General features: G+C 48.9%; 5 protein-coding genes across 5 annotated transcripts; 2 read left to right on the plus strand and 3 right to left on the minus strand.

Annotated features, from left to right (window-relative positions):
- Positions 1–194: 194 nt before the first annotated feature.
- GGI43DRAFT_425866 (uncharacterized protein) lies at positions 195–1,364 on the minus strand (the record flags this gene model as incomplete). Its single annotated transcript, XM_083208558.1, has 1 exon — positions 195–1,364. The coding sequence occupies one exon, from the start codon at positions 1,362–1,364 to the stop codon at positions 195–197; it is 1,170 nt and encodes a 389-aa protein (XP_083055980.1).
- Positions 1,365–1,703: 339 nt separating this feature from the next.
- GGI43DRAFT_416682 (WD40-repeat-containing domain protein) lies at positions 1,704–3,717 on the plus strand. Its single transcript, XM_083207333.1, has 2 exons — positions 1,704–2,430; positions 2,487–3,717. Exons 1-2 carry the CDS (start codon positions 1,908–1,910, stop codon positions 3,494–3,496), a joined length of 1,533 nt encoding a protein of 510 aa, XP_083055981.1. The 5' UTR covers positions 1,704–1,907; the 3' UTR covers positions 3,497–3,717.
- Positions 3,660–4,893, minus strand: GGI43DRAFT_227281 (acyl-CoA N-acyltransferase). The gene is made up of 2 exons (XM_083200469.1): positions 4,112–4,893; positions 3,660–4,049 (listed from the first exon to the last, which is right to left on the minus strand). The coding sequence occupies exons 1-2, from the start codon at positions 4,384–4,386 to the stop codon at positions 3,824–3,826; spliced, it is 501 nt and encodes a 166-aa protein (XP_083055982.1). The 5' UTR covers positions 4,387–4,893; the 3' UTR covers positions 3,660–3,823.
- Positions 4,894–6,557: 1,664 nt separating this feature from the next.
- Positions 6,558–11,076, plus strand: GGI43DRAFT_425868 (uncharacterized protein; the record flags this gene model as incomplete). Its single annotated transcript, XM_083208559.1, has 5 exons — positions 6,558–7,371; positions 7,435–7,532; positions 7,593–8,030; positions 8,101–10,788; positions 10,843–11,076. 5 exons carry the CDS (start codon positions 6,558–6,560, stop codon positions 11,074–11,076), a joined length of 4,272 nt encoding a protein of 1,423 aa, XP_083055983.1.
- Positions 11,077–11,388: 312 nt separating this feature from the next.
- GGI43DRAFT_227209 (uncharacterized protein) lies at positions 11,389–13,073 on the minus strand. The gene has a single exon (XM_083200468.1). It carries the CDS (start codon positions 12,340–12,342, stop codon positions 11,701–11,703), a length of 642 nt encoding a protein of 213 aa, XP_083055984.1. The 5' UTR covers positions 12,343–13,073; the 3' UTR covers positions 11,389–11,700.
- Positions 13,074–13,886: the final 813 nt, after the last annotated feature.

Genomic DNA, 13,886 nt, shown 5'->3' on the forward strand with positions numbered 1-13,886 from the left:
TCATAAATTCGTAAGTTGGTGTTGATACAAGCTGAATTCGTCTTTTTACGGCGCATGTGCCCAGCTACGGCTAGAGCTCTCTCTGATGAGTGTTGGAGGTGCCCCGGGCAATAAAACGATAAGCGTCTCTAGAAAAGATAAAGAGGACAAAAAGCCATAACACAGAGAGATTGTCGTTGCTGCTCCAAAGTCCATCAAAAAGAAGGGTCTTTGAACCGGTCATGTGACGACTGCTCAATCATCTTTTCTATAAATTCTATCCTCTGAATCAGTGCGTTGCCAAATTCAGAAGATTCCATCATCGCCATCACAAAAGGGCCCTGGCCGCCCCAAGTGCAGGCATGCAGATGGTTGCGCAGCTGCGAAAGAAGGTCATTTGCCTCTTTATTCGCAAATAGCCCGGCAGAATTCATCTCTTCCAGCATATCAAGTGCAGAGTTGGCATCTCCAAAGCGATGCCAATGAATCTCCGCCAGCTTGGAATAAAACGGTGTCGAGACACCGAGGACAAAGGATGGTAAGCCGAGTTCTTTAATGCGGGGGAGGATCTGGAATATGTATGGGGAAGGTCGAGCGAATGCCGAGTTAAAGAGGTCCAAGGCCGTGCTGAGGAATCGAGAGTAGAGCGGGCCATGGATATCCATCACTCGCTCTTCATCTTGCGAGGCCATTTCCAATGCTGACTGTTCCTGGTACAGACTCGCCTCGGCATCTTCCACAAGTGCACTCGATTGCCGGGAAGCCTTCTTTTTGCCTTTTGCGTTTCGCTTTGTCTGTGCGATGTGCAGCTTTTCGGGCAAAGAGAAAACTTCCTTCTCCATGACGCTCCATAGCTCTGCATCAGTCTTGCATTGCTTCATCAGAGATTCTACTCTCTCACACTCCTGGCTTCTGGCAAGCTCACGCTCTGTGCGCTCAGCCCATGTAGCCTCATCAGCACCGTCCAACTCGATCAACTGGGCTTCTTGCCCAGACTCCGAGGCCTGTGGCTTGACCTCATACAGGCCTAGTGCAACTTGGGCAGTGTTTTGGAGCGACTTGGGATATCGGCTCAAAAACTTCTCTCGGAACTCAGTGATGCGGGCCTTTTCTGCCAGTGCGCGGGCTGAGCCAGGGCTGTCTCTTTCGCCGCTTATAGCAGGTGCATCAGTAACACTCTGCTGAACTGGGGACCGACTTTTGACGGGTGGCATTTTGCCTTCAGCGATTTCGCTGAAAATTTTCTTGAATATCTGGGCTTCAGAAGGCGTGATGGTGGAAACTCGTTCTGAGTTGCCGCCCTCCAGCTCTTGGTCTTCTTTGGATTCCCATTGAAACGGGATGGCATTGTCTACAAGCTTTTTGGGCCGTCGTGTAGAGTGCATCAAACGAGCAGAGGTCAACGCCACAAGGGGACCCTTGGCAGCCCGTTGAAGGGTTCGAGTTTGGTATAAAAACGGAAGCATGGTTGACGACATGGCTGGCTGATACAAAACGCAGCGCAGAGTCCCTGAATTAGAGATGCCGATACTCAATTCTTTCAGCGCCGAAATTTTCAAAAATCTGGAGCATCACTGAATGCTCATCCAGATGGTTTACACGGCTAATCTTCGGTGGACTGCATCATGGATTTTGCGCAGGCGGTTTGATTCCTAAGAGTGCCGCCTAATTTAGTCGGTAATTGATGCGCGTGACTTCGCGCCAGACAATTAACGGCCAAGACGCGGTGCCACGCGATTTCTCTAAATTCAGCTCCGGATTCAATCCACCGTCAGCGGCCATTCACATTTGCCTGCGACTGCGCGAAGTGCTAAATCAGCTTTTTTTTTTTTTTCTTGGACATCAGACAATTGCGATTTGTACACGCTCAATTTCATACCAGATTTCCTTCTTCTACTTTCGAATTATTGTCCAACATCGTACCAACCATGGCTCCTAAGAAGGAAAGCGACGGCCTCAGCGCATTCGAGCGCCGCCGTCTGGAGAACATTGCTGCAAACAAAGCTATTCTGTCCGAAATCTCCGTTACAGCAAAAAACATTATACCAGACAAACCTGTATCCAAACCATCCGCCCCGCGCAAGAGGACAAGGGCCGAACCGGTTGTTAGAGAGCCTCGGCGAGGCACCCGCATGAGCTCCCGCCTTGCCGGTGTGTCTGCAGACGATGACGTCTTGAAGAGGAAACTAGAGGTCGAATCGGAACATCAAGCTGCGGAAAGCAAGGCGAAAAGACTGCGTAGTGGCGACGATATGCACTTGGGTGACATTGTTGTTGACGGCAAAAAATACACAAGTAGCATGGATGGCTTAAAGGGCATCTTTCGCGGAGCGCAACCCGGCGTGCGAACATTTTCAGACTATGATATAAAAGAGACTACCGATGCCAATCTGAAGGAACTACGGTCACAAATGAGCGGCTTGAAGCTGTACGAGCACTGGATTCCCAATGGTAAGTTTTCATGCTGCTTTTTCTTCAAAACAACTTTAATAACCAGCCATATATAGATATCAAAATCACCCCACAAAGAGTATACGCACTGGGCTTCCATCCGACAGAAGACAAACCAATTGTGTTTGCCGGAGACAAAGAAGGCGCCATGGGAGTATTCGATGGTTCGCAGACGGCCCCTGAGGTAGATGACGACGACGAACATGTCCCAGATCCCGTCATATCAGCATTCAAAGTTCACGCGAGAACTATCACCTCATTTGCATTTTCACAAGCAGACGTAAATGCCATATACTCGTCATCATACGATTCTTCGATACGGAAACTTGATTTGGAAAAAGGCACCTCTATTCAAGTCTTTGCTCCTAAAAGTAAATACGAGGATTTACCCATTTCGACATTGGAGATTCCTGCTGCAGAACCAAATATGTTGTATTTCTCAACACTAGATGGCTCTGTTGGCCGATACGACACAAGAGTACCCGACAGCCTGGAATTATGGCATCTCTCTGACCAAAAAATCGGAGGATTTTCTATGCACCCTCTCCATCCGTACCTCTTATCAACCGCATCTTTAGATAGAACCATGAAGATTTGGGACTTGAGGAAGATGAATGGTAAAGGGGATTCGAAACACCCTTCTTTACTCGGAGAGCATGAATCACGCTTGTCAGTATCGCACGCTTCTTGGAGTGCTGGCGGGCACATCGCCACCTCATCGTACGATGATACGGTCAAAATTTATGACTGTTCCGGCGCTTCGAAATGGAAGCCAGGTCAAAGCATCGACATGGAACCCGCACACACTGTCAAGCATAACAATCAGACAGGCAGATGGGTAACCATCTTGAAACCACAGTGGCAAAAGAACCCGGAAGACGGCATTCAGAAGTTTACTATTGGTAACATGAACCGATTTGTCGATGTTTACGCTTCCGACGGAAGCCAGTTGGCTCAGCTTGGAGGAGATGGCATTTCTGCTGTTCCGGCCGTGGCTCACTTTCACCCAAGCAAAAACTGGGTAGCAGGCGGCACTGCCAGCGGCAAGCTCTGTTTATGGCAGTAAATGGACTTTGGCTAAAATATTTACGAGAGATGAGGTTGCGAATCTTAATGTTTGCTGTTGAGCATTGATGAATAATAATTCATGTTTTACTGGCTATTCTATTATGAATATTGTCGACAATGGCGGAGAAGTTTTGCTGAGGAGGAAAGTCCGAGGCCTTGGTAACGCGCGCAACGAGGATTTCTAGACTTGTACATAAACTGGCAACAGAGGAGAGAGGAGCCTGTTAAATACATAACGATTTTGTCTATTTAGGAGCTATACATCTACTCTCTGTCTATGAGTTGCGGCTGCCCAGATGAAGAATAGTCTTTAATTAAGGCCCTTTCACTGCTCAAACTCCCTCTTCATTTCGGTGCTGGAAACCTCGAAACCACACTTCTCGTAGAACTTAATGTTGTGCTCACTGCAGTTAAGAATTGTCTTCCGGCATCCCACGTTCTTCGCCACAGAGTTCAAAGCGTTGAGCATGTGGAATCCCAGCTTCTTTCCCTGCTGGTCTTTGGAGATGCAGATCTCCTCAATATGGCCGACAGTGGTGCGGTTTTGGATGCTTCAGTATAACCAATTAGTTACAGAGGGCTTTTCCGTTTATGATTTTGAAGAAAAACTTACAACTTCTTCTCAACAATCACGGCACCAGTGCCTACAATCCGGTCTCCTTGTGCAATCACGAGGTAATAATAGGGGGGTTGCGAAATCTCATCGTACCGCTCGTTGAATTCCTGCTCGGTAACATTGTCCATCCATGTCAGATCACGGAGGCATTCTAAGAAGCCTTTGGCGTAATCTCCCTTTTCCAGAGGCCTGATCGTGTAGCCATCCGGGAGAGCTGCTGCGACATCGCTAGATAAAAGGGATGCGGGGAATATGGGGCTTGGAGTGGACATTGTTGTAAGAGGTGATTTTGCAGTGGCAGCGAAAGCAATGCTGAAGAGTGTATTATTGTAAAGAAACGAGGTTGTTTTTATTCTCTTGATGGGTTTTCATAGCAGAAGATATTATTGAATTAGAGTCAGCCTATTAGTTTGTGACGTTACATGCGAATGCTATCCCACACTCGTAGATAGTGAGCTCCCCACGATACGCTAATTGATACTCCTCACTATTAGCTGCATCGCGATAATTTTCGGTTGCTATTACACAAAGATCAACGAGGCCAGTGCACCTGTAACGTGTCTGTCGGAAAAAATATTAGCATATTCTTTTTTAAGCATAAAGAAATAAATATATAAAGAAACCAAAAATCAGCACAAATGATATAGCCTGTAAAAGATGGCCGCACACGCCTTAACAAAGCGGGCGACTGTCCTAAGTAGATGGCTTATTCTCTAGTAGACAGTGTAAGCTAAATACTTGTATACACTCGGATTACCAGCCTCTCAGATCGCCAAGAAGCCCTCCGATGGATCCGATTGAACGCTAGAAGCACTGAAAGCTTTAAGGTTCATTCTTCAGAATTAATATTTTCTTTCGTCCGTTTCTGGAAACTATGCATGTGTCAGAGCAAAGCAGCAGATATATGGATTATCTACTCTTCTATGCTTTGGGTGAGTCAGCTCGGCGGCCCCCAAAGCTTAAGCGCATTACTCGTGTGGCAGTGCGGTAGAACCGGCTCACGTTGGTACTAAAGAGACGTAGATCAGCTGAGCGTCACTGTAGCGAATACCGAGCAGAGAGGCACATTCTCTTATGTTATAGACAGCCATATTGGAAACAGTAGACAATGTATGAAAAGCCGAAACGAAAACGAAAACGACGTATTCAGTTGAGGACCGAAAAGGGAAGACTCCATGTCTAATACCTGAGGTAGAGAGGCTGTCTTACGACAGGGGTTAGCCATGCTCAGCTTATAAAAGAGGCAGCGCAGTGAATGTGACCCCTATGCACCTTGGTGGCACCGGCTCTTTATTCTTATGTCTTTGTTGGTTCGTACTCGGACTGGGTCTACGATTTTGAGATCAAACCGGCAGCGCAATCTCTGCTGTCTTGCAGTAATAGCGCAGCAAGTGAACATGCTCCATTAATAACAACACACTGGGTACATGTGCCTTATAGATAGGTGCAGGCAGCGCTTCCACCTCCTTGCAGTAGTACAAGGCACCCACGGGTCCAAGCATAGAAACTTGCCATCGAAATCCAGGAGTCATAACTAATAAGTACCTCATCACCTGTTGTGCACATCACAGTACTAGGAATTACAGCGCACGTCATGCCCGTAGTCCTGACATCGTAAACTCTTAATGATCATATCACATGGGAGGCGTGGGTGGAGGCAGAGCCACGGGCTGGGCTAGGTCGCCGATGTGTGTGACTTGCGCCGGGTTGCCGCCCGAGCACTATAATATCATATAGAGATAAACCACGCAGCTTCCATTGGCCTGATTGAAAGCATATTAACGACAACTTCACGGTGATTTGATTTGTTTTAACAATCTGACCGAGGACGACAATCCCAAGATAACAGCCGCACACCCTTATCGATAACGCTCCCTGCGGAGGGAATCAGCTGTCACTGGGCGAGACAAGCAGTAATACCAAGTATACCCAGAACAGACGAATTACCTCAAGGGCTGCCATCCAACACCAGGCTTCCTCGCACTGTCGTACCAAGATACCGAGCTCCATGCGCTAACTGGGCGCTGATCCAAGTATCCTTGTACTTATATATAGCGAGCGGTGTACGCTGCGTGAGTACCTGGGGGGTAGTTCGCGAACCTTATCTAGCGGACCTTGAGGCGCCATCAATGAAAGCGGCCTCATTCACCTCCCAACAACCTCACGAATCCCCCCAGACGCAGTAGGCGCTGATCCCCAGGTCGCCTCTTCAGTGGAGTGCTGGTGCCTCACATATTCCCACGGCGTTTGGCGGAGCAGGCGGTTGCCTGGCCTGCACGTCCGCCGTCATCTCCAACTCGCTGCTGACCTGCGGCGCAAACGACCCATTCAACAAAGGTTACGCCTCCGCATCGCCAGGCGACCTTGAATTAGGCGGACACGCTTTTGGCGCTCCCCCAACTCTAATCGCCTTGGCTGGAACTGACTTCGACCTGCACCCACCATGGCGACGACTCCTACTCCCCGCCGCGGCAGCCTTGGCGGCGAAGACGACGCTGGACTGCCTCACATCGGCGAGACATCTGCCGCACTGCAGCGAGACGATTCGACACTCACGGCCGAGCTCCCTGAACCCCTCCAAGGCAGCGACGACGACACAAGCGAGAATGTGGGCTTCTCTCAGACCAGCCCGATGGCTGTGAATATGAACCAGAGCATCTTTGGTTTGATTGCCGCCGCAGGATCTCGGGTCGACTTCAACACTCGCTTTGACGACGGCAGCAGCGACGAAGACGACGAAGGTGAAGGTGAAGGGGGCCGCTTAAAACCACTAAGCTCGCGGCACCACGACCTCTCCCAGACAGCTATATTAGGGTCATTCCCTGCCAAGGATAAACGGTTGGGGCATAAGAAGAAGCTTTCCGGTCACAGGCTCTTGAAGTCATTTGCCTCGTTGCCTAGAAGGAAGAGCAAGCCCGGGAAAGGCTCCGGCAAGATGTGGGAGCCTACGGAAGAGGTGGACGAGCAGAGCGAGCCTAGTGAACCACCCTCTCCCAAGAAGCCCTCTCAACAACTAGGTGATGAGGAGGAGGATCTCCGAGTAGCACCCGTCATGAGCCGAATGCTGGAGGCCCAGGCCGAGATGGCCAGCCGGTCCAGCTTTGACATTGATATTGAAAGAGACTCTTCCGGTCCTGATCGAACAGACGAAGGGGAGGAAGAGCGAGAAGAGGAGGGAGACGGAAGCCATGTCACAGCCTTGGCAAGGAAACTAATGGAAATATTTGAGTTTGATGAGCCAGAGCGTGTTATAGAAGGTTCGTCTGTGCTGCGCCCGACTTTTTGTCTTGGAATTAATACTAACAACCAATCATATATAGAGTATCCGTGTTGGTTGCTCAAAAGCGTATTGCTACAAGGCTATCTATACATCACTTCGAAGCACATTTGCTTCTATGCATATCTTCCAAAGAAGACAGTAAGACTAACTCCCGTCCCCTTTCCTATGCGAAGCAGGTTTTACTCACACAATATTTAGCAATCCGTTACCAAATCCGGTTACCTATCAAAAAGCGGGAAACGCAACCCAAAATACAGTCGTTACTGGTTTCGTCTCAAAGGCGACGTACTGTCATACTACCAGGACTCCACGAACCTATACTTTCCACACGGCCACATTGATCTCAGCTTTGGCATCTCTGCTAGCATCACAGACAGAGACAAGGAAGGCGTGCATTTTTCAGTGGTAACAAGCCATCGCACCTACAACTTCAGAGCCGAGAGTGCTCCAAGTGCCAAGGAGTGGGTGAAGAGTTTACAGAGAGTCATTTTCCGAAGTCACAATGACGGCGACAGCGTCAAAATATCTATTCCCATTAACAACGTCATCGATGTCGAAGACTCGCAAATGATGGACTTTTCGGATACGTGCAAGATTCGAGTCATGGATAGTGACGAAACTTTTGCTATTGATGAGGTGAGATTTCCCTTTTTTTTTTTCTCTTACAAGCTTCAGAGGATGGAGTCCTAATATGCAAATTGTACAGTACTTTTTCTCCTTCTTCAACTATGGTAAAGAGGCCATAAACGTGATCAAGGATTTGGTAGAAGACGCATCTGCTGAGGGCCCGACGGCTGGTAAAGCCATTGCCAAACATGAAGAGTCTTCAAATTCGTCATCGCCTCGTGCCCCGGGAAGCGCATTCCGGAATTTAACTCGCGTGGATAGCGCACTTACCACGAAGCTTTCCGGCCGTGGACAAGCAGCTGAGCAGTCAACATCACGCAGCTCCACAAGTCCAAGCCCATATCCTAGTGGCGATGACGGTCCCCATTCAAGCTTCGACGCAATCGGGAGAGAGAGAGACAGTCACGAGAGTTCTCGAGGAAGATCCAGCGACAATAAAAGATCAGAAAGTAGCCATCAGGGTGAAGAAAGGGTATCATCACGGATACTCGAATCATCTGAATCAAACCTGTACTCATCGATGGAAGAACCAAGTTTCGCCAGCCTCAACGAATCTGCTTTTGAAGATCCTTCTGCGAGTCAGATTCTCAGAGGCAGCGACGTCTTCCAGAATCCAACGATGAGACACTCGCAAAGCTCTATCCGTGACGACAAGGAGTCAAAAAATTCGTCAGATCTTCAACCGGCTGATCATACGGCAAGCCATGCTGAAGGATCAGGTTATGCCGGGTCTGTTGACCTCCCACGAGTGTCGACGCCAACGTTACAGAGCATTACAAGAATGGGCGCGTATCCATTACAACGAGCTGGCGCGTTTGCCGATTACCTGAACAAGACAAGCAAGCGGATGAGCACCCTCCTTGCGACGGAATCCATGGGCTATGTCGAAAAAGTCTCCGGCATGTGGAAAGGCGAACGCAAGCATTATGATGAACCTGCTGGTCTACGACCCGACGAAGATGATCTAGAAGAGGATGATGACGGACAGATCAAGACATCTAATGAACGATTTCGAGCGCATTTTGCACTCCCTGACACAGAAAGGCTGCAGGCTACCTATTTCGGATACATTATGCGTGTCCTGCCGCTGTATGGTAAAATCTATCTCAGTGGTGGATATTTTTGCTTCCGAAGCTTGCTCCCTGGCACTCGGACGAAGTTGATTCTTCCCCTGAAAGATATTGAGAATGCGCATAAAGAGAAGGGTTTTCGCTTTGGATACTCTGGTCTGGTCGTTATTATTCGTGGTCATGAAGAGCTCTTCTTCGAATTCCGACAAGCCGAGATTCGCGATGACTGTGCAGTGACACTGCTGCAATGCCTGGAAATCGATCGCAATCTCCAAGGATCTGGTATATTGTCACATGCGTCCAAAGAGGAAGCAACTGCTGCGATCGCAGAGCGGGAGGCTTTGAAGCTGGCAGGACAAGAGACGTTTGCAGACCGCGAACTTCAGCAACCGCAGTCAACCGCCGTGACTCATGCCGCCAATATCTTGGGCGATGACCTGGAAACATCTGTGATCCAGTTCAAGGCACCGCATTCAATGAAGATCACATGCCTTACAATCGGTTCCAGAGGCGATGTTCAGCCTTATATCGCATTGTGCAAGGGATTGTTAGCAGACGGCCACAAGCCGAGGATTGCCACTCATGCAGAATTCCAAGGCTGGATCGAGTCTCATGGTATTGAATTTGCATGTGTGGAAGGTGATCCGGGAGAGCTAATGCGTTTGTGCATTGAGAATGGAACGTTTACGCTTTCATTCCTACGGGAAGCCAATGCGACTTTCCGTGGCTGGCTCGACGACCTTCTTGATTCCGCTTACAAGGCTTGCGAAGGCTCTGAACTTCTCATCGAGTCGCCATCAGCAATGGCGGGAATTCACATTGCAGAGAAACTTGGGATTCCGTATTTCAGGGCTTTCACGATGCCATGGACAAGAACACGAGCGTACCCCCATGCCTTCATTATGCCCGAAAACAAGATGGGCGGTGCCTACAATTATATGACCTATGTCATGTTTGACAACATCTTTTGGAAAGCTACCGCTCATCAGGTCAACAGATGGAGGAACAAGACGCTCGGATTGCCAAATACTGGACTAGAGAAGATGCAGCCTAACAAGGTGCCGTTCCTATACAATTTTAGCCCGAGTGTTGTTGCGCCACCTCTGGATTTTTCAGACTGGGTCAGAGTTACTGGCTATTGGTTCTTGGACGAAGGCGGTGACTATGAGCCTCCTCAAGAACTGCGAGACTTTATTCAGAAAGCAAGGGCCGACGGCAAAAAGATTGTGTATGTCGGATTCGGTTCGATTATCGTCAACGATCCGGTCAAGATGACCCAGGAGGTGATTGACGCCATCCTTAAGGCTGATGTCCGATGCATTCTCTCCAAGGGATGGTCTGATCGCATCACTGGAAGGGACGAACCCACTAGGCCACTCGCAGAAGAGCCAGTGATGCCTCCAGAGATTCACGTTATCAAATCTGCTCCACACGACTGGCTATTCCGACAGATTGATGCCGCAGCGCATCACGGTGGATCCGGTACCACCGGTGCCAGTCTGAGAGCCGGCATACCAACCATCATCCGGCCTTTCTTTGGAGATCAATTCTTCTTTGCCAGTCGTGTAGAAGACCTAGGCGTTGGTGTTTGGGTTAAGAAGTGGGGAACGAAATCGTTTGGCCGAGCTCTTTGGGAAGTCACGCGTAACGAGCGGATGATTGTCAAAGCTCGGCAGCTGGGTGAACAAATTCGCAGGGTAATTATCATCTTCCTGACTTCATCTCTGATAAGTATACTAACAGTCATATAGGAGAGCGGTGTTGAAACTGCCATTCAGTCTATTTACCGAGATATGGAATATGCAAAGAGCCTGATTAAGCATACAGACGGACATTTAGAAACAGAAGAAGACGAAGATACGGAAGAGAGCTGGACATTTGTCCGCGGCGATGAACCGGATCCAGACGTGATTACGACCAAGTTAAGTGAGGGTTTGGATGGCGTAGCATTGGGAAACAATAGCAAGGCGTCAGGCAAGGCATAATAAGATGGAACTTGATGAGTATGTCTTTTTTGGGCTGATTTTATTCTTTTTTACTTCTTTACTACTTTTTTTTTTTTTTTTGGATGAGCGGGTTACAGGATTTCTGCATACAGACCCTAGAGTTGAGTTTTAATGCTTGGTTTCTCTTTCTTTTTTCTTTTTTTCCTCGAGGAATTGGATCTAGCTCGTCATACTTCATGGAGTCGATGAAAACCTGATGAGATGATAATGAGTTGGAGGGAGATTTTGGGTGCTTCTTGAGTGTTATGACTGTGGTCCTATCATTGGCTGGAATAGATTTCGCGCTATAGAATGAAGAATGCAAAGCTAAATCGCACTTTTGATATAATGCTTCTGGATGTTACGTCATGTTTACTATAGCTAAGGCGAACCGATGCATGGGTTCCAGCACGGGTGGAAGAAGATGAGGATAAGAGTTTAGCCAGCTAATTAATAATATTGGTTACTCATAAAAGAGTCTACCAGTGTCGTAAATAATCGTAACTAGTTCGCAAGCAGACCAAGAAAATCCTAAAACGCCCAAAAATACCCAATATCCTGTCATTGCAGCGCTCGCTTAGAGTAGAGAAACGTTAAGAAAAGAAAAGATCCGAAAATAATCAATCATACACACAAATCTTTTGTCGCGTGTGATTGTGGTCCAAGTAGCATAACACCATCCTTGGAAGTAAGATTATTAGAAAAGCCCGCCAGGGGTCGCGAATTAGCAATTGCCTCCCACAGGTCCAAGAACGCATCTTCCATGCCATCAGTAGTTGGGTCTCGGTCCTTGTATACGATGCGACCGGTGTCATCTCTCACAGGTTGCCCGTTGCCGTCTACAACAGGTTCATTCAGCAGGAGGAAAAACTCGGGCCAGTCTCGCCAGGGTGAAGTCTCCAGAGCTATCCTCCAGATGCCGTCCGTGTGTGCAATAATGGCGTCTTCCCAGCGGGCTGTCATGTGGAAGCATTCGCGATACCAGTCCATCATGCCCTGCATGTCCGCGCGCCACCAGCCGCCAAGGATGGTGCCGCCAGGCAGAATCTGCTGCCTTGATATAACCCAACGGGCCAAGGCAGGCCAAAATATCTTTTGTAGTAGGTCTAATTTCTGCTGGCGCGTAACACCATACTCGCCCACCTGGAAAACATAGGTGCGATCCAAGCTCGCCGCCTGAACCCAGTCGCTTTCTCGATGGGCAGTATCGCAGTCCATCGGACTCTTGTGGGTAGGATATGAAATTCGTTGGAAATTTCCATACATGATGTATTATATGGCAATTCTTTTCTTCTTTTTCCCTCTTTCTCTTGTCGCCTATCGTTCCCCTATTGATAGATTCGATAATGGTCCCATAGATGGGAAGTATGAGTGAGTCAATCCTGCACAAATGGCACTTGCAGTTGAAAGTTGGCAAAACAAGACAATGGATAAGGAAGACAAGGAGAGAAAAGAAGAGAAAAACACTGAATAACAGAATGAGTCAGGCACAAACGCACGGATGAAATCACATAGGAAACTCGTGCAAAGTTTAAGACGGGGCCTGCGTCCTTTTGTTGACGAGCATCAGAGCATCGCGCCCATCACCCCATATCACCTCACGAAAGCTGTCCAACAAGATGCAAATCCGATAGGAGGCAAAACAAGGCAACGCTCTCGCCGAATGGACTAAGAGGGCCGAAGGGTATCATTTACAAGGGTTGTCCATCCGGGGAGACCAGAAACGTCCGTATCATACGTCGATCCGCGACGCACGACAATGAAGCTAAAGCCGCAGGGTAGAGCGGCGAACGGCGGGTATGATCGGGATCCCAGCGGAAATGGCTTGAGCAGTGGCAAAAGCAGGCGCGGGCGGGGCCCAGCACAGAGGCCAAAGACAGGCGCTGTGGGGACTTGGGCAAGGTGAGGCTGGGCATCGCGTGTTGGATTTATCGGATGCTGCGTTACATGGCTGCGATAATGCGGCGAGCTCTAGTCAAGCACGCAACGGCAAGCCACTGAAGCCAGCGTGTGGACGCCAACAATGGGGGATCTCTGAATAGGACTCCACACCACTCCGTGGTCGGGCAGAAGGCGGAGCAATAAATCATTTTGCATCGTAGTATTGCCGTGTCAGACAAGCATAGGCCGCCTGTTTGTGCTGGTCAAAATCCCGCGATGGCTTCCGCCCCAGCAGGGAGGCTTTAGGCCGACGGCGCCAGATAAGAGGCTCCCGATACCGATACCATATTACGCAGGGCAATGAGCAATAGAATTAATCTGATTGCCTCTGCGTTCTGCGACTTGGTGGTCAAGTCCTAGGCCATCCCAGGGTGTGGCTTGCTGCGGCGCAACTCTGCGCTGTCTTAACCATCCTATGCGGCTGCAAGAGGCGAACTAAGGGCGATGATGCCTAAAGGCCAGCATTCTGCCTTCTTCATAGCTTAGACGCATGTATGCCTGCTAGTCAGTCAGTGGCATTGCATTGCATCCCTCCATTCATCAGTCCTTGAGTGTCCACGGCTCTCTGCTTCGCTCTCACATGCTGTGCGGTGCGTGTCGCTTACGGGCGCTGAAGAGAGTCGATCTGCTGCCTGATGATGATCCTGGATGTCATGCGCATTGGTCATTTCCGGGAGCTGATTTCATATGGGAAGGAGAAGCATTTTAGCTGGACATATTTGGAATGGTTAACAAAAGTAGAAGAGATGTATGTATACACATACATGCGGTGAATACATCTTAGTATTAGACCAAGCTACCTACAGATAAGATAAACACAGTCAACCAAACAGCAAGTGGCAGCCAGACCTTCCTGCCTCCATGGACAA

The sequence above is a fragment of the Trichoderma evansii genome (genome assembly GCF_050947405.1).
Source record: "Trichoderma evansii strain SZMC 28006 chromosome Unknown GGI43scaffold_29, whole genome shotgun sequence".
Lineage (NCBI taxonomy): Eukaryota > Fungi > Ascomycota > Sordariomycetes > Hypocreales > Hypocreaceae > Trichoderma > Trichoderma evansii.

Bases quoted from the DNA above. Each gene is read 5' to 3' on its own strand.
- GGI43DRAFT_416682 (XM_083207333.1), top strand. From the start codon at position 1,908: ATGGCTCCTAAGAAGGAAAGCGACGGCCTCAGCGCATTCGAGCGCCGC. The intron at 2,431-2,486 runs GTAAGTTTTCAT...AGCCATATATAG, and splicing joins CGAGCACTGGATTCCCAATG to ATATCAAAATCACCCCACAA.
- GGI43DRAFT_227281 (XM_083200469.1), bottom strand. From the start codon at position 4,386: ATGTCCACTCCAAGCCCCATATTCCCCGCATCCCTTTTATCTAGCGAT. The intron at 4,050-4,111 runs GTAAGTTTTTCT...GTTATACTGAAG, and splicing joins GTGATTGTTGAGAAGAAGTT to CATCCAAAACCGCACCACTG.
- GGI43DRAFT_227209 (XM_083200468.1), bottom strand. From the start codon at position 12,342: ATGTATGGAAATTTCCAACGAATTTCATATCCTACCCACAAGAGTCCG.